This window comes from Capricornis sumatraensis, chromosome 4 (assembly GCF_032405125.1).
Source record: "Capricornis sumatraensis isolate serow.1 chromosome 4, serow.2, whole genome shotgun sequence".
NCBI classification, from domain to species: Eukaryota; Metazoa; Chordata; class Mammalia; order Artiodactyla; family Bovidae; genus Capricornis; species Capricornis sumatraensis.
Genome location: NC_091072.1, coordinates 9,720,194 through 9,738,434, shown reverse-complemented (window position 1 = coordinate 9,738,434; position 18,241 = coordinate 9,720,194). Strand labels below are relative to the sequence as shown.

Sequence of the window (18,241 nt, the reverse complement as noted above, 5' to 3'; positions counted from 1 at the left end):
ATATATGCATACGTATAGATGATTCACCCCACTGTACAGCAGAAACTGACACAACATCACCAAGCAACTTTGTTTGCTGTTGCTTAGTCGCTCACTTCTTTCCAAACTCTTTTGCAACCCCAGGTACTATGGTCCACCAGGCTCCTCTGTCCATGGTATGTTCCAGGCAAGAATACTGGAGTGGGTTGCATTTCCTTGTTCAGGGGATCTTCCTGACCCAGGGATCAAGCCTGAGTTCCCTGCATTGGCAGGCAGATTCTTTACCACTGAGCCAGCTGGGGATTATACACTAATTAAAAAAAAATGAAGACAAGGCAGCTTTAGAGTCTGGAATATCCCACAGGGATCATTCCTGTGAGTACGGAGACTACATCCAGATCCAGAGAGGTGACAGCCTACCTCTTCCTTTGGCAAAAGCATGCACTTCACCCGGGGATTAGCAGACACCTCCTGTGCAGGGCCAGAGGGTAAGCACTGTAGATTTTGTGGGACAGAGTGCCCCATTGCCACTGCTCAGGTCCTCTGAGTGATGTGAAGACAGCTCCCAACAGTTTGGAGAGGACTGAGAATGCCTGGGTTCCAGTAAGACTTTACTTTTGAGCATCAGTGTTTGAACTCCATGTAGTTTTTCATGTCATGATGTAGTAATCTTCTTTTAATTTTTCCCCCCAACATTTCAAAACATAAAACCCATTCTTAGCTTGCAGACCTTACAAAAACAAGCAGGGGCTGCATCTGGCCGATGGCTATATTCTGACTCCTGGCTTAAGACGAGACACATAAGTAAATACTTGACTTGCACCCACAGATTTCCTAATTGCTCTTCGAGTCTCCCAGATATAGACAGCGGGCCTGTCCCTAAGTGGACGGTGGAAGTCGTGTACTATACAGCAGAGACCAAAGACTGGAACTCACAGACAAGGACATTTCTAAAATTCCCTGAAAAAAAAACAGTTTACACACACTTTACAGTTTGTCATGCAGCTGCACAAACAGGAAGCTTTTATCTGAAGCCCTCTGAGAAAGGGGCAGAGAAGCAGGCAGTGCAGTGACTGTAACCCTTGATTATAAATCTACGGCAATTACAGTTTAGAAAGTCCAAAGCAAAGCTGTAAAACTAATCTGTAACTCAGCCAGGGACAGGGTCCCCACTTTTAGCTCTAAATGTGTAGCTGGTAGGCAAGACACAACATTGTTGGTAGACACATCCCTCATTGAGAAATCCCTGTGAATTCAGCAGCAGACCACTGGAGACAATGGAAAAGGTTGATCAAGAAAATGTCAATACTATGCACAGTAGGGGCTTGTACCCCTGCCCACCGTCCAGTCTCCTTCTGCGTCTCTACTTCCGCATTGGTTGAATACCGTCTCCCTGGTTATATCCATCTCGGACATGTGACCTTATTTGGAAACTGTATCTTTTCAGGTGTAATTGATTATGATGCCTTCACACTGGATGATCAGGCTTCTCTGGTGGCTCAGACAGTAAAAATCTGCCTGCAATGCAGGAGACCAGGGTTCGATCCCTGGGTCAGGAAGATCCCCCTGGAGAAAGAAATGGCAACCCACTCTAGTATTCTTGCCTGGAGAATCCTATGGACAGAGGAGCCTGGTGTATTCCAGTCCATGGAATCATAGAGTCAGACAACAACTGTGCACGCATGCACACTGGATGACCGTGGGCCTAGATCCAAAGACGGGCATCTTTATTAGAAGACAGAGACGTACAGGGGGATGAAAGCAGCCTGGTGCGACACAGTTCCAGACCAAGGATTGCCAAGGGTGGCCAGCTACCTTGCCAGGAAAGAAGCACGTACCTGATTTCCCATCAAGGCTTCCAGAGGGAGGTCCTGCCTACACCCTGATTTCAGATTTGTAGCTGTAAGAACTGTGAGAGTACAAATTTCTGTTGTTGGAAGCTAACCGGTTTGTGGTCATTTGTTAACAGAAGCCCGAGGAAACAAACACAGCCACCTATTAGCCCTCTGCATTTCAAGATGCCTTGGAATTTTATTTCTCTAAAGACATGACTCGTGGAGTCCACATTCAGAAGAGGCCTTTCCCAGCCTTCTTCATTTGATCACTCACATCCACCCTCTAGAATCAGCTTGGGGCCTTCCCTAGTGGTCCAATGGCTAAGACTCTGTGCTCCCAATGGTGGGTTCGATCCCTCATCAGGGAACTAGATCCTACATGCCACAACTAAGACCCAACACAGCCAAAGAAATTTTTTTTTTAAGAAAGAATCAGTTCATTGTCACTTTCTCTGGGAAACACTGTCCTGCCAATGTCCTGCCAAGGGATATCAGGGTCCCCTCCCTCATGCCCAGATGCTAGTGATAAAACACACATTCACATTGAGGGTCTAGAGAAGTCATGCTGGCTTATACCTGAGTTAACTTGGATTTTATGCTAACAAGAACGGCCTCCTTGTGATTATCAAATCTACACTGCACAAATGCTTTAATTATTAAAGAAAAGAGCACAGTGAGCAGAAGTGAAGAATGCCCATGTTAAAAAAGAAAGACGAAGTGCCTTCCTTCCTAGTCAACCAGTGCTCGCCCTCCTTCTTTGATAAGAGCCCCTTCCTAAGCACCAAGGCCACGCTGACTCACTGTGCATGTACTGGACCAGTTTTCCTTTTGAAACCTTGAAGGAATGCATCCCTGACTTTAATGTTCTTATTTCTGACAAGACATGGAACTGTGCCCAAAACCACGCTTCTCCCGGAGCAGTACCTCAGGGTTGTCTGAAAGGCTGTCATCCAGGCTATGGTCCTCAGTTTGGCTCAAATACAACTCTTTTCTCTTCCTATTATAGATTGCTTATTGATTATTTTCATTGACAGTTGTCTAGCTGCATATCTAGGGTAGCATCTGCTACACTGTAGGAAAATACATGATTTTCACATAATGGAACCCCCCCGCTACGTCCTGATTCCTGTAAAGGAAAGTTCCACGTGCTTCCATCTTTATGCCCCAGCACTTAGGAGATGGTGCAGCCCCTATCCCCAGGCAGGGCATGGTGAGCCACTTTGTAGGGGCCAGAGGGAATTCTATTTTGCCGTGTTTTATATATCCCCAGCCTTGTCTCTGCTACTTACCGGCTGTTTGACCAGAGTCAAATGACTTCATTTCAGTTTTCTTCTCTGTGGGGAATAACGCTAGCTCCCACCTTACACAGGACTTGTGAAGAGGAAACGTGTTAATGTATAAGCATTTCGGGGGGAAGCATCTGAGAAGCGCCAGTTACTATTAATACTCTCCCCCGGGGAAGCAATGCTCTCTGTCTCTGGACCCAGCAATGGCTTCCAGGCCCCCAAAGAAGCTACAATTTCAAGACATGTAGAAGCGAAGGAATAGAATTCAGGGTTGCAGACAGGGTCTTTTTTTTTACAAATTTGGACAAGACACGGTACTTCTTTGAGCCTTAGTTTCACCTTTGTAATTACGGGGTTGGAAAGGGATTACAATGAATCCTTCCAACCCAAAATCCAGGCTATTTAGGGACCTGTGAATGCAACAGTGGAGGTTCTCAAGCTATGCCAAATATTTCAGAATGTAAGGAAAGTCATATAAATATTTAGGAGTGGGTAAGTCCAATCACACTAACCAAATGTCAAGTCTCCTCTCTCAGAAGGAATTACATGAACTCCAAGTAAAAACAGTTTACTTAATACCGACAGGCAATTTGAATTTGCAGTTAACTTATCTTTATGGAATAAAAATAAAAGTAAAACTAAATCACCTTTTAACTTCAAACTGCTGTTTCCCAAGCAGACTTTTTTTTTTTTTTGAAGCATGCGATCCATGAGTGAGAAGATAATAAAAGGGCCCATTGGTGGAAAACCAAGGCTCTCAGTGGACTAGATAATCTTTAAGTCCTTTCTGGCTCGAATGCTCGCGGGATTACTGAAAATTTCTCCAAGGCAATCAACTATAGCAATTTATTTCTTATTTAATTTTATTCTGTAGCCTCACGGGGAATATGCTGTGCTCTAAAATTTCAAGGAAAAAAAAAAAAACAGAGAATCCAAATGAGGATTCTAAAGAGTAAAGCAAGGAATTTTAAAAAGCTGGAAAGACCAGAACAAACGGCAGAAATGAACTTAAGTTTTTAAACAACAAACAACCAAAAAGGTCAAGTGAGCTGAAATAGAAATTACAATGGCCTTGGGGATAGTAACAGGTACTTCTGTTCCTCTGTAAGTAAATAAAGTTACCAAGTATTCCCAGGAAAGGGGTGGCTGTCATTACCTATCAATTTTAGGAATAACTGTGGCCCAAGGTTCGTGTGGGGTCAGGGTTTGGAAAATCAGCACCAAGTTTTCTATTTTCAGAAGCACTCATTTTGTTGGATACTGTTCTCAGGATGCAAACCTCAGCCCCCCGGGAGCAGGGTAGGTGGGAGGATGGGCAAGACAAGAGAGGCAAGTAGGACAACCTCCCCAGATCACAGCTGCTGGTGGGGAGAGGATCAGCAATAACAGTGCCTGCAGAAAGCACTTTCAAAACAAAGTGCTCGATGAATGAGTTTGCTCAGTTGGATCTTCTGATGAACCTGTACATTATGGATTATTATCACACTCCCTGTCTTACCACCCCGTGGAAAGAAATGCCAACCAAAGGAGAACAAGAAAGGCTGTTGACATAGAGCGTGCTGTAGCCAGGGAGCCAGCCAGCCAGCCGTCACCTCCATCTGGAGGAGACGCAAAGGCAAGCAGAGGCGTGGGGAAGCTTCAGAATGGAAAAAGGGTAGGTCTCACCTGTGCCCTGCCTGGAGGCTGCTGATGTGGGGAAAGGCAAACAGGTCACCTAAAATGGGAAGAAGCCCATGTGATGGGTCAGGGGTGCATATTTGGCTTTTTCTGGTTGGTCCTGAGTTGGAAACGGACACAGAAGTCCACGATGATGTCAGCTACTCATCAAGTCCTGCCATTCAGGACCTGTTTTGTCACAGGGCTGTTTTTTACTTCCTGGATTGTTACTATAGACAGTGGTCTGACATCCTGTAGTCTGACTTACACCAGGCAGGCTTCTGGGCTGGTTCAGTTCAGATCAGTTCAGTTCAGTTCAGTTCAGTCACTCAGTTGTGTCAAACTCTTTGCGACCCCATGAATCACAGCACGCCAGGCCTCCCTGTCCATCACCAACTCCCAGAGTTCACTCAGACTCACGTCCATCGAGTCAGTGATGCCATCCAGCCATCTCATCCTCTGTCATCCCCTTCTCCTCCTGCCCTCAATCCCTCCCAGCATCAGAGTCTTTTCCAGTGAGTCAACTCTTCGCATGAGGTGGCCAAAGTATTGGAGTTTCAGCTTTAGCATCATTCCCTCCAAAGAAATCCCAGGGCTGATCTCCTTTAGAAAGGACTGGTTGGATCTCCTTGCAGTCCAAGGGACTCTCAAGAGTCTTCTCCAACACCACAGTTCAAACGCATCAATTTTTCAGTGCTCAGCTTTCTTCACAGTCCAACTCTCATATCCATACATGACCACAGGAAAAACCATAGCCTTGACTAGACGGACCTTTGTTGGCAAAGTAATGTCTCTGCTTTTGAATATACTATCTAGGTTGGTCATAACTTTTCTTCCAAGGAGTAAGCGTCTTTTAATTTCATGGTTGCAGTCACCATCTGCAGTGATTTTGGAGCCCCCCAAAATAAAGTCTGACACTGTTTCCACTGTTTCCCCATCTATTTCCCATGAAGTGATGGGACCAGATGCCATGATCTTCGTTTTCTGAATGTTGAGCTTTAAGCCAACTTTTTCACTCTCCTCTTTCACTTTCATCAAGAGGCTTTCGAGTTCCTCTTCACTTTCTGCCATAAGGGTGGTGTCATCTGCATATCTGAGGTTATTGATATTTCTCCCGGCAATCAATAGGTTGGTCTTCTGTACTGGCTGAAAGTTGTGGGTCAAAGTCGTAGTTTTATATATGGTCTGTGTGTTGTTGCTCAGACAAGTCCAACTCTGTGACCTGATGGATTATGCCTGTCAGGCTCCTCTGTCCATGGGATTCTCCAGGCAAGAATACTGGAGTGGCTGCCATTTCCTTCTCCAGGGAATCTTCCCAACCCAGGGGTAGAACCCAAGTCTCCCACATTGCAGGCAGATTCCTTACCATCTGAGCCACCAGGGAAGCCCTGTGTATGGTCTAGCCATTGTTGATTTGTACATTCAGGGTCTCAGTCCTTAGATGTGAATCTGTATCAAATAAAATTGGTTCAAATGGTTACAACATCAACTCTCAAGGCCCTGGAATGGGGCTGGGGGAACCTTCCACATAGCATCCAATACATCAAGATGCCTAATGGAAATGATAGTTTTCACTGCGAAATGTCCATACAGCCTGTTAAAGCATCAACCATCTCTTCCAAAGAGTAAGATCATTAGGTTGTTTTTCCTATTTACTGATTTGCTCATAGACCAAGATTAACAAGTCAGAGGAAATGACTGAATCAGCAAATCCAATGATAAAGCCAAGTTTTCAAAACCCAAGAAAGAGTTCTCAAAGGGGCCTTCAGGAAAGAACTCTTGTAAATACTTCTTGCTGTAAAATCTGACCTTCATCCCTGCTAGGAACTGACCCCAGGGTGTCTGGCAGAACCAGAGCCTGAGTGGGGTGCATCATGGATCTGACCAGACCGGCAAAGACTGTGTCTTCACGGCCACCAGCAGGAGTCCCCGTGCCCCTTTCTCTTTGCCTATGAAGGCGAACAGGACACCCCACCCTATAACATGCCACTTTGACATATTGATTTTTTAGTAAAGTGACTTAAGAAATAGCAGGTGCAGGAAGGACACTCTGACTATCTCCTGTCCCCCTGAAAGCAGGACATAAATCTCCCATGTGAAAGGCACCCTCCCTGTATCAGAAGGTAGAGGGACAGCCTTATCACCAGGGATACAGAATCCAGGGCCAAGAAGCCTGTGTAAACAAACCTCAGTACTTCTTCACTAATTTGACACCCCAATCCCAGAACCCTTTCTTTGCCCTTTCAATTCCTGATAAATTTATCACTTCACTGTCTAAGAACATAAAAGTTGCCTGCTTTGGTCACTTCTTTGAGTCTCTTCTCTTTGGGGCTCCCACACGTATGGAATTAAATTTGCGTTTCCTCTGCTCATCTATCTTTAAGTCAGTTTAATTATTAGACCAGCCAAGGAACCTGAGAAGGAAAGGTTTTCCTCCTAAGGATCATTCCTTAGGAGTTCAGTGCCCCACTCATGATTAGAACTTGAGTGGACAGACAGTAATAATCTGTGCTCCAAGAGCTTCTTGTTAAGTCCCATGAATCCCTATTATTTCTGACTCTTAGGATTAGATGCTAAATGCCCACTGAATGAAGGGATGCATCGCTGGGAAACAATTGCAAGGGGAAACAACCGGATTCTGTTCTCTCTGTTAATAGACACCTGACAGAGAGGATGACTCCAGTATGGCTACGGGACTCTGAGACTGCATAAAAGCTGGCTTAAGCCGACTCTCCTGTGGCTTAATAGGTTGTTTTGCTATGGATGCACCCAAGAGAACACCCATCCACCCTCCTCACTCCCACTGCGTCCATCTGGTACCATCCATCCAATCCCAAAGACCCCAGCTCGCACGCCACCTCTGCAGTCACACCTTCCCTGGTCACACGGCCCAGGCATGACTCATCCACCCTTTGTCTCCATGAGGCGCTGTGTACAAATGTTAACAGATACCTCCACTGTGGCACCAGAGCTCTTTTATGCAATGTTTATCTCTCTCACTATATTTCAGTCTCTTTAAGGCCGGTCTGTGGCTTATGTGTGTCTGTCTCCTCAGTGGGCAGTAAGGAAAAATCCACAGAGTCCAGGTGAGTGTGCGCATGTTAGCTCATCTTGGGATGCTGAGATGTGGCTGGAAACCCCTGGCCCCGGCCAGCCCTGACATTCTCCACCTTCAGTCACGTAGAAGGGACGAGCCCCACTGTAACCACAGCCAAAAGCCCCCCTGATCCTTACCGGTCAGCTTCCTGACCCCTAATTAGGCAAAACTACCCACCCCAGGTCTCACCCATCAGGGCTCTAACCAGTCACTCCATGAAAACCACACCTCTCTCTCTCTCTCTCCTGTGAAGAACAAACAAGTGCAGGTTTTGCTCAGTCTCTTCAATGGTTATGTATTAATTTTTAATAAGAAAAGAAGACTGGCATCGATATGGCAGCAGGAAAAAAAAAAAAAAAGCAGGATCACAAGCACAGTGAGAGGGTGGGACGCGAACTCTTCACCCGCAGCCTCTCGGCCCTCAGAGGGTGAGGCGCTTCTGTGTTTAATCCGCAGTTGGTATCATGGAGGACCTCTGCCATGGATGGGTAAGAACATTCTACTTGGCAGGGAAAGGGCCCTCCGCAGGGAGGAGGGGGTGCCCCTCTCAGCAATCTTGGCCTCGGCCTGGCTAAAGGAAGCCCTTTGCTCTGACTTTAAACCCTCAAAGCGACTCCCTAATTGTTATTTGTCTGCCTAAGTAAACATTCCCTCAGGGAAAGGTAACACTGATAAAAACCCTGAATATTTTTATTTGCAAGATGTGTGCACAGTTTTCATTATAAGTGAACAAACCAGCGCTCTGTTTTACACACCAAAGGAAACATACATTATGCAGAAAGCAAGGCCTTCGATATTTCTGACAAGTTTGCCCTTAGGTCATGCCTTCTCCAGGCGCCCGCCTCCCCTCACCCAGCCTCTGACGGTCTCAGCCCCTCCGTCTGTTCTTTCTCTGCAAGGTCCCAGCACAAAATCATCGAAAAGTCTCCCAACCCTGTATCCTGCAAGATCTGGCAGGAAGAAAAAAAAAAAAGAAAAAGGAAAAGACTTGCTTATATGTCGTATTTTCTGTCGTAGTTAATGAGAATGATTTCGACTCACTTAGCTTTCCCGCTAGGCTGGACATAACTGGAATTCCCAGACCTGAGAAGTTTCTCGCCGACAGAACAAATTGTCCAAGGAGATTGTGCGGTGTCAGATACTCACGTTTTCCGATCGGAGCCTCTTGGCGGGACACCCACCATCCCTGGGGTGAAGCATGTAATACAGTCGGACTTTGCTGGCATGTTTTCGACTCTGGGAAGGAAAAGCAGAAGCAGATACTGTGAAAGAGAAGGCATTGAGAATCCCTGGGCACATTGGCAGTGACTGCCAATGCCCAGAAGGAATTTCCTTAGAAAATGCGAAGGTCTATACCAAGGTCACAGTGAGAGGCCTTGCACCAAGGCCCCGGATGTAGAGGCCGGAACCAAGGTCATCTCTGAAATGACTGAGCTCCGCTGTGAAAGTGTTAGTTGCTCAGTCACCTCCAACTCTTTCTCCCCTTCTCCAGGGGATCTCCCTGACCCAGGGACCGAACTCGGGTCTCCTGCATTGCAGGCAGATTCTTTACCTTCTGAGCCATCAGGGAAGTCCATTTAACTGTTGCCAAAAGCCCCCCTCATCCTTATCTAAGTCAGCTCCCTGACACCCTAATTAAGCAAATATGCCCACCCTGGTACTCACCCTATAATGCCCTAACCCATCACCTAATGCCACCCTTCAACAAGAATTTTCTTTGCCTTCAGGCTATAAAAATTGGCTACTAATTCATGCAAAGTGTCGACTCCCTAGTCTGTCAGGAGGTCAGCCCGCTGTGCTCACAGAGCCTTCATTCTCAGCTCCCTACTCTTAATAATTACTCCCTTCTGAAATTCTCTGTGTCTGGAAATTCATATCCAACCCATATTTAGACTGCCACGACAGAAAATACTCAAGCACATTCATGTGGGTCCCCTGGGATGACATGTCAGATAGGTTAAGTGACTTGCCCAACGTCATCAAGACAATGTAATTTCAGGATTAAAAAGCAGAGTTAGGGAAGAAAGGTGCAACCACTGGGATCTTTTAGCATGGAGTGAATCCTGTTCAACTGTCTTCAAAGGTAAGAATAGGTCAGCAGAGGGAATGATACAAGGATCAGCTGGGAAGAAGAGCCCAGTCCCCCACCCTAAGTCCTGCTCTAAGTAGCTGGGGACCAGGCTGCCCTGGGAGCTGGGCGTGCACACAGCATCTCTAACCTGATTAGAGCCAAGCTACACACATGGAGCCAGATGCCACTGAACCAGTCAAGCCCCACCACCTGCAGATCAGCAGGACCCTGAACTTCTATCTGTCCTGACTGCCCCATGTCTAGCGTGGAAAAACTGATTTCTTGTTACTTCCATCTCTCCTCTCTTCCTTTGCTGAACTGATAGTCCATCTGAACTCCCCTCACCTCTAAAGAACACTGAAGTTCTAACTTTCAAACTGCTACCTGAGGCAGGATGGTGGACTGAAAAGTACCCATAAAAGAGTCAGAAATTCAGAATCCCAGTTCCGGCTCCACCACTTTCTCCCTGTGTGATATCGCACAAGTCATGACATGGAATGAGTCGTTTACTCTAATCTGATTATAGTCAAAGCTAGTCTCAAGCTCCCCTGGTGGCTCAGCAGTGAAGAAGCATCTTCCAATGCAGGAGACACGGGTTCGATTCCCGGATCGGGAAAGATCCCCTGGAGGAGGGAATGGCAACCCAGTCCAGTAGTCTTGCCTGGAGAATTCCATGGACAGAGGAGCCTGCCAGGTTACAGTCCATAGGGTCACAAAAGAGTAGGTCATGACTTAGTGACTAAACCACCCAAACAAGTCTCACATTCTCCTTGTACAAAATGAGCGCAATAATATTTATTAGGGTTTCCAGGAGAACCAAATGAGTCATTATATAGGAGAGTCTGTTTCTCAGTGCGGATTTCACCAATCCTAACTTTGAGCTCCATGTGGTCTCTATAACATGAATTCTCCTTGAATCCATTGCTGCCTGATTCCAAGTCCCTCAGCCCCTTCCTTTACTCAGAGATTATTTCCTTCTTTTCCAATGACTTGGTTCCACGTGTCATTCTTTACAACTGGATTCTAGCCAATCTCCTGATTGATGGGTTGCCTTCCCAGATTAGCCACAAAGGGGAAGTGATTTCAGAGAATACACAGCAAGTTGCGTCTTGTTCACAGGACATCGTGTAACTCCTTTCCGTCTGGTTTGCCTCATTTATCACTTCTTTCATTCCTTCACTGTGCCTCAAGCAAGAAGACTGCACCTCCAAACACCTGCTGGACACTTCTAAGGTCTTTAAATGGATTTAAAAGTGCTAACCAGTCCATCCTAAAGCAGATCAGTCCTGGGTGTTCATTGGAAGGACTTATGTTGAAGCTGAAATTCCAGTACTTTGGCCACCTGATGCGAAGGGGCTGACTCATTTGAAAAAAAACAAAAACAAAAACTAGTGTTGGGAAAGGCAGGAGAAGAAGGGGACGACAGAGGATGAGATGGTTGGATGGCATCACCAACTCAATGGACGTGGGTTTGGGTGGACTCCGGCAGTTGGTGATGGACAGGGAGGCCTGGTGTGCTGCAGTTCATGGGGTCACAAAGAATCAGACACGACTGAGCAACTGAACTGAACTGATTTGGGATATGAAAATTATTAGAGACATTTTTAAAAAGTACTAAAGTGTGATTTTTGAAATATATCTGCAGCCCTTTCTAGGTTGAATTTTAAGTTTTAATCAAAGGTTATCTTGTTTGCTTGGAAGACTGGTAGGATAGAGAAACAGAACCCATATAAGTGTGTGTCAGATGATTTCAACATCATTGCTTAGCTTCTGTGTGTTCTTGAGAATGTTGCCGTGCAAACAAGCACGTTTCATTTTGCAGGTAAATATGTTGATGTCTAAAATGTGTACAGATATTCTACAGGGTTGTGGGGGTTTTGGAGGTAAGGGGTAGTGGAAACATTAGGAATACTGCCACAATTTTAAAAAAATTTAAGAAGATGTCAAAATCTCCAGGACATTGAATGTTGCCACAGAATCTAGGCTGCTGTAAAGCACACACAGGCAGGTAATTGGTGAAAAGACAAAGTGATAACAGTGTGAGCTTGAATGGGGCTGAAGTAGGTTTTCAATTTTGCTTTTGTTCCCATAGAAGAACTTCTTATCACAGTCCCTGCCGCATCAGTCTACCCAGGGAACAAAATCATGGCAAAATTGGAAATCTCATAAAGCAGCTTGTTTTGTGGTAGGGTTTTTTTATTCTTTCCTAAAATATAACATTTCTTTCAAAAAGGCTGTTTCCAGCAAAGACAGAGTTCACCGGGTTATTTACTTGCAGTTTGACAAAACAAGTTTTTTTTAAAAAAAACACATTAGCTGAGAAAATAAAAGAAAAAAAAAAGAGCAGCTCTGCTGTGATTACTGATGAGCAATGTTGGGTCCAAACCTTCTTCCTGATATTGTCCACTGAAGGCTTGTTTTTCGCCTTTGGCTTCCCAGTCTCCAGGCTGGCTAGAAGGACCGCCTTACCTAGTGTCTAGATGGAAAGAAACAGAGCCTTGGCACACACCACCTGACCCTGGGTTGACGGGGGATAGAACTAGGTCTGGCTCATCACTCAGCCACATCCCTTTTGCCTGGTCCTCTCTTTTCCTCCTGTTGCTTTTCCCAGGCCACTTGGCCTGGAGCCAACGCCTCCCCATGCTGACTTCAGGGGGAAAGTCAAAACCTCAAAGACAGGCCACTCCACAGTGAGAGAAGCACGGGACTGCCCTCCCAGCTGGTCTGACTCAGGCCCAAAGCCACAAATGATGTTGGTCAACAAAGGGAAGGAGGCTCCCAGTTGAACGTTCCGAGAGCCCTGCTCTGCCCCAGAGCTCTGCCAGCAGCTCCTCTCTTGCTTCCTGCCACGTTCACCTCCTCACCCAGACAGGACACGGAGTCACCTACCACATCACCCTCCAAGTAACTTCTCTTAACTACCCTCCTCTCAACTTCCCTTAATGCTCTGAAGCTGCATCAAACTTGGCATAGAAATCTCACCCCATTCCATCTATTCGAAAAACGAAACCTTTCCTACCGAAAGTTAAAATTGCATTTGAGCAAAGATGTTCATCACAGCATTATCTAAATAGGAACAAAAAAATAAATTGGGAGACAGCTACACTTTCGACAATAGGAGACGGGTTCAAGCAGCTGTGGAATGCCCTTTATGTTCAGTTGCAAGTGGAAAATAAAATGCTTTCTACACAATGAATATTGGATAGAAAATGCAAAGCTTAAAATTGCTCATATACGATGATGACAATTAAATAAAAATTTGTAAGTACAGCAAGAAGAGATGAGGGGAGAAAAACAGTTTTTTAGGGTAAGAGTCTAGATGGTTTCTCTTTTTAATTTTTATAACAACTTCATCTTTAACAAAATGTAATAATAACTTCACAATGTTCAAGCCTTTGTAATTCCTCCTTAGGTCTACTTTATACTAATTATAATTAGTAAAAAGCATCACTGATCTGGAATGCATTTAACATATACTGATATAATTGACCACATTTCCATCTACCCTTATCAACATTCAAACTGCACACTGTTTTCACTGTAATGCTTGGTAATTAGATGAGCATACTTAACCGAAGAGCAGGACGTGCTACTTCAGAATTGAAAACTTGATTTTGGTCCATTGAATTCTTTGGTAAATATGTATACTTTTCACCATGTGGTCATTTTAGCTTTCTGTGTATGAACAGAGATTATGGGATGGTAAATGCTGTCCAGACAACCAAATCAAGAAGGCTTGAAAAAAAACTACGCCTCAAACTGCCTTATGTCATCCAAATAAACACAAATAGTAGCAAGTCCTTATGACTTTTTCAAAGATCCATTAATACCTAAAAATAACACTGTTTTTAAGAGTTTAAAAAGCCCAACTGCCAGCCGAAAGGAACTTAAAAGAGAAAAAATATAACTTACTAACATGTTAAATGTATATATTACAGAGTTTCAGGAGGGAAAAGGACCATTAATTTCAGGGGGAAAAAAACCCGAAAAAGAAATTATACTCTCTTTCAATTGCACTGAGAGTCAATCCCAGGTTCTTTCTTGCATTAATATTTGCATTTTAAGTAAAAGTCATTATTTTCATTCAAACCACATCAACTTTAAGCTTCCCAGATAGGCCAGAAATGACCAAACCTTTCATTTTAATTAAAGCCTTTGCCCCCGTTGCTGGGCATTGTGTGGGGGCAGACCTATCTGGAGATTATTTTCTTTGGCTGAAACAATCTCTTGGCATGCTAAGGAACAGTCTAAAGTGGAAATTCAGGCCGGCCTTCTCTTTGCAGGGATGAAGAGCAAGACCAACCTCTATTTCAGATGTATTCCTGTGAAAGGAGAGAGTGAAACGAAGAAGCAGAACAGCTCTGTGCTTCACCTAAACAGCCACCTTCCACAATCACACGCATTCCTTAAGAAATTCTCAACTCTCATTTGCTTCCAACAAGGCTACTGATTTCTGCTCTCATAAAATGTGGCGATAACAAAGCAACTTGGTATTTGCATAATGTTCCCAACAGCCTTCAAAGTCCTTTCACATTTATCCTCTCATTTTATCCTCTGATCACAGTTGTGAGGCTGGCAGGAGACGTGTTGTTTCAAATAAGCTTTAAGATCCATTGCTTATTTCCCACTGAAATCTTCACCATCTTATTTCATCATAGATATCTAATTATACCTCCTTCCAGAAACCAGCTAACATAAGCCAAGGACTATAAGGAAAAACAAAAACCTGGAACAGATTGATCATTATAGAGGAGCGACTCTCGCAAGCCACCAATTTATTTCTACTCATTCTAGCGTGAAGAGGGGCTGGTTAGGGCAGGAACAAAACACAGCAAAGGTTTCACTTCCTGGTTGACCGAGAATGTCTGTCTAGCTGATATGGGATGGAGGCTCCATCTCTCGGGAAGGAGGAGAAGCTGCCCTGGCAGATCCCGCCTTAACACTCTAAGCTTGAGGGCCCAGGGCAGAGCCCCACAAACACTGGGGGCAACTTCAGTAGGAAGTCACGGTTAAATGCAGATGAACCAAGAGGAAACACCAAGTGTCAGAGATTCTCTCTGATGAACGGGGCTCTTTCCTGGATCAGTGCATCTTGATTGGTAGGATACAGAAACCTAGAGTAGAAGATGGACCAACTGGAAAGAGAAGACTGGCTCTCTAGAGAAAGGCGTTCACAGCACAGAGAAAGAAGACATAGAACTCCTCCACCCAAGTCCCCAGATACCAAGTCTCCTACCCAGGCTGCTGGGCTTCTGAAATGGCCTGTCATCATCCAGTCCTCAAGCTGAAACTGGATCAGAAGATCCTAAGAGGGTTCAGGTGGACTATGCAAGGATGCAAGGCTGATACACACACACTGGGGACAGGAGGCAGGCCTTAACCTTCTGTTCTGATGAGTGGCACATAGAAAAAAAAGTTCAGTTCAGTTCAGTTCAGTCACTCAGTCGTGTCCGACTCTTTGCAACCCCATGAATTGCAGCACGCCAGGCCTCCTTGTCCATCGTCATCTCCCGGAGTTCACTCAAACTCACTTCCATCGAGTCAGTGTTGCCATCCAGCCATCTCATCCTCTGTCATCCCCTTCTCCTCCTGCCCCCAATCCCTCCAAGCATCAGAGTCATTTCCAATGAGTCAACTCTTCGCATGAGGTGGCCAAAGTATTGGAGTTTCAGCTTTAGCATCATTCTTTCCGAAGAAATCCCAGGGCTGATCTCCTTCAGAATGGACTGGTTGGATCTCCTTGCAGTCCAAGGGAATCGCAAGAGTCTTCTCCAACACTACAGTTCAAAAGTATCAATTCTTCAGCACTCGGCTTTCTTCACAGTCCAACTCTCACATCCATACATGACTACTGGAAAAACCATAGCCTTGACTAGACAGACCTTAGTCGGCAAAGTAATGTCTCTGCTTTTGAATATGCTATCTAGGTTGGTCATAAATTTTCTTAAAAGGAGTAAGCGTCTTTTAATTTCATGGCTGCAATCACCATCTGCAGTAATTTTGGAGCCCCCCAAAATAAAGTCTGACACTGTTTCCACTGTTTCCCCATCTATTTCCCATGAAGTGATGGGACCAGATGCCATGATCTTCATTTTCTGAATGTTGAGCTTTTGGACTCAATTGTATGCCCTCGCAAATTCGTATGTAGAAGCCTAACCCCCTCCCCTCTTGGCATTACTTTGAGATAATCAAACCAGTCAATCCTAAGGGAAATCAACCCTGAATAGTCACTGGAAGGACTGATGATGAAGCTGAAGCTCCAATCTTTTGGCCACCTCATGCGAAGAGCCGATTCACTGGAAAAGACTCTGATGCTGGGAAAGATGGAAAGCAGTTGGAGAAGAGGATGACAGAGGATGACTTGCTTAGACAGCATCACTGACTCAACGGACATGAATGTGAACAAACTCAAAGGACAGAGGAGCCTGGTATGCTGCAGTTCATGGGATTGCAAGACGTCAGATATGACTTAGCAACTGAGCAACAAGTCAAGGTTGAATGGGGTCAAAAGAGTGGGGCCCTAACCCAACAGAACTGGTGGCCTTCGGGACAAGAACAGGGGATGCTTCCTCTTTCCATGAGCACAGAGGAAAGGCCACGTGAGGAAACAGTAAGCAAATGGAAGTTCTGCAAGGCAGGAGGAGAGGCTGCACCAGTAACCACGCCAGCACCTTGATCTCAGCCTTCGAGCTCCAGAACCAGCAGGAAAGTAAATGTCTGTTGTGTAAGCCCCCACTTGATGCTATTTTGTCTTGGCTGCCTAGGCTGACTAAGACACATGCCGTCATCCACACCAGGCGCTCTTTCTTCTCATCCCAGGAATCGGTCCGTTTTTCAAAAGCAAAGAGGACAGCCTTCAAGTTTCTAGAATTAGGTCATTTTTATGTTTTTCTGAAATATTTTTAAAAGAGCATTTAAAATGAGAAGTGCTTATCTTAAACAAGTTTTGGGAAAAAATGGATTTTTGTTGGAGAAAACCCATCTAGGGTGGGCTGGGCAGCCTTCACGAGTGTGTAAACATGTTTGCACTAAATCTGTACTTCCGTCTGCCTACATGAGTGCCTACATGAGTGCCTACACGGGCGCATTACAATTTTAAATGAAAGTCTTGCAACTCAAAGCATTACATTACCACTGAAGTACAGAGGAACCATCTTTCTGTCGTGTGAGGGCAGAGCTAAATGTGTCTCCATGAAGTCTGCACATTTTTAGCAGAATCACAGGAGAAAGAAGAGAACACCAGAGGATAAATAATGCAATATACCTCATCTAGGCTGCTCTTCTGCTGTTTGGGAAAACAAGGCAAAAATGATTTTCCCCTCTCTCTGGAAGCTCTCATTAAGAAGGAAAAGATAGAGATGAGGGAAAAAATAAAGCCAGTGAGATCAGTGATTAAAGTCAGAGAAGATGGGGTGATATGAAGCAACAAAGATACCAAGTCCTTCTGCAACATGAAAGTTTTAACAACACAAGCCAGTCCTGTGCTACCATTTCCCAAGGTCTCTTGGCTTCTCTTAGAAAATTCATGTCAGGAATAAGAAAAACGTTCAGTTCAGTTCAGTTCAGTCACTCAGTCGTTTCCGACTCTTTGCGACCCCATGGATCGCAGCACGCCAGGCCTCCCTGTCCATCACTAACTCCCGGAGTTCACTCAGACTCATGTCCATCAAGTCAGTGATGCCATCCAGCCATCTCATCCTCTGTTGTCCTTTTTTTCCTCCTGTCCCCAATCCCTCCCAGCATTAGAGTCTTTTCCAATGAGTCAACTCTTCGCATGAGGTGGCCAAAGTACTGGAGTTTCAGCTTTAGCATCAGTCCCTCCAAAGAACACCTAGGACTGATCTCCTTTAGGATGGACTGGTTGGATCTCCTTGCAGTCCAAGGGACTCTCAAGAGTCTTCTCCAACACCACAGTTCAAAAGCATCAATTCTTCGGCGCTCAGCCTTCTTCACAGTCCAACTCTCACATCCATACATGACCACTGGAAAAACTATAGCCTTGACTAGACAGACCTAGCACTTTATAAAAGCATGATTGTGAGTGAGGTCTTCCAAGATTAATCCCCACCACTGCCAAGGGTGAATGCTCATCTCCACCTGTTTGGAGTGAGGTTTAGGTGGTGGAGAAATCGAGATTAATCCAAGTCCATGGTCTTGTGAAATAGATGCTGGTCACTCAGACAACCCAATAACTAAGGCAGTGGAGCACAGCTCACACGTGGCCTCATTACTGGAATGTAACATTTTGACACTCGGTTCTCTTTTGGCCCTATTACTTTATACTCCTTGGTATGCATCCTAGAATTATCCTCAAACT

At 45.0% G+C, this 18,241-nt stretch overlaps 1 protein-coding gene across 1 annotated transcript in view; it reads right to left on the bottom strand.

Annotated features, from left to right (window-relative positions):
• Nucleotides 1-18,241, bottom strand: part of ZMAT4 (zinc finger matrin-type 4) — a 234,527-nt gene that overhangs the window by 168,150 nt on the left and 48,136 nt on the right. The window contains exon 2 of the mRNA XM_068970498.1: nt 9,000-9,089. Within this exon, the coding sequence (XP_068826599.1) occupies nt 9,000-9,089 (90 nt within the window). The remainder of the gene's footprint in view (nt 1-8,999; nt 9,090-18,241) is intronic.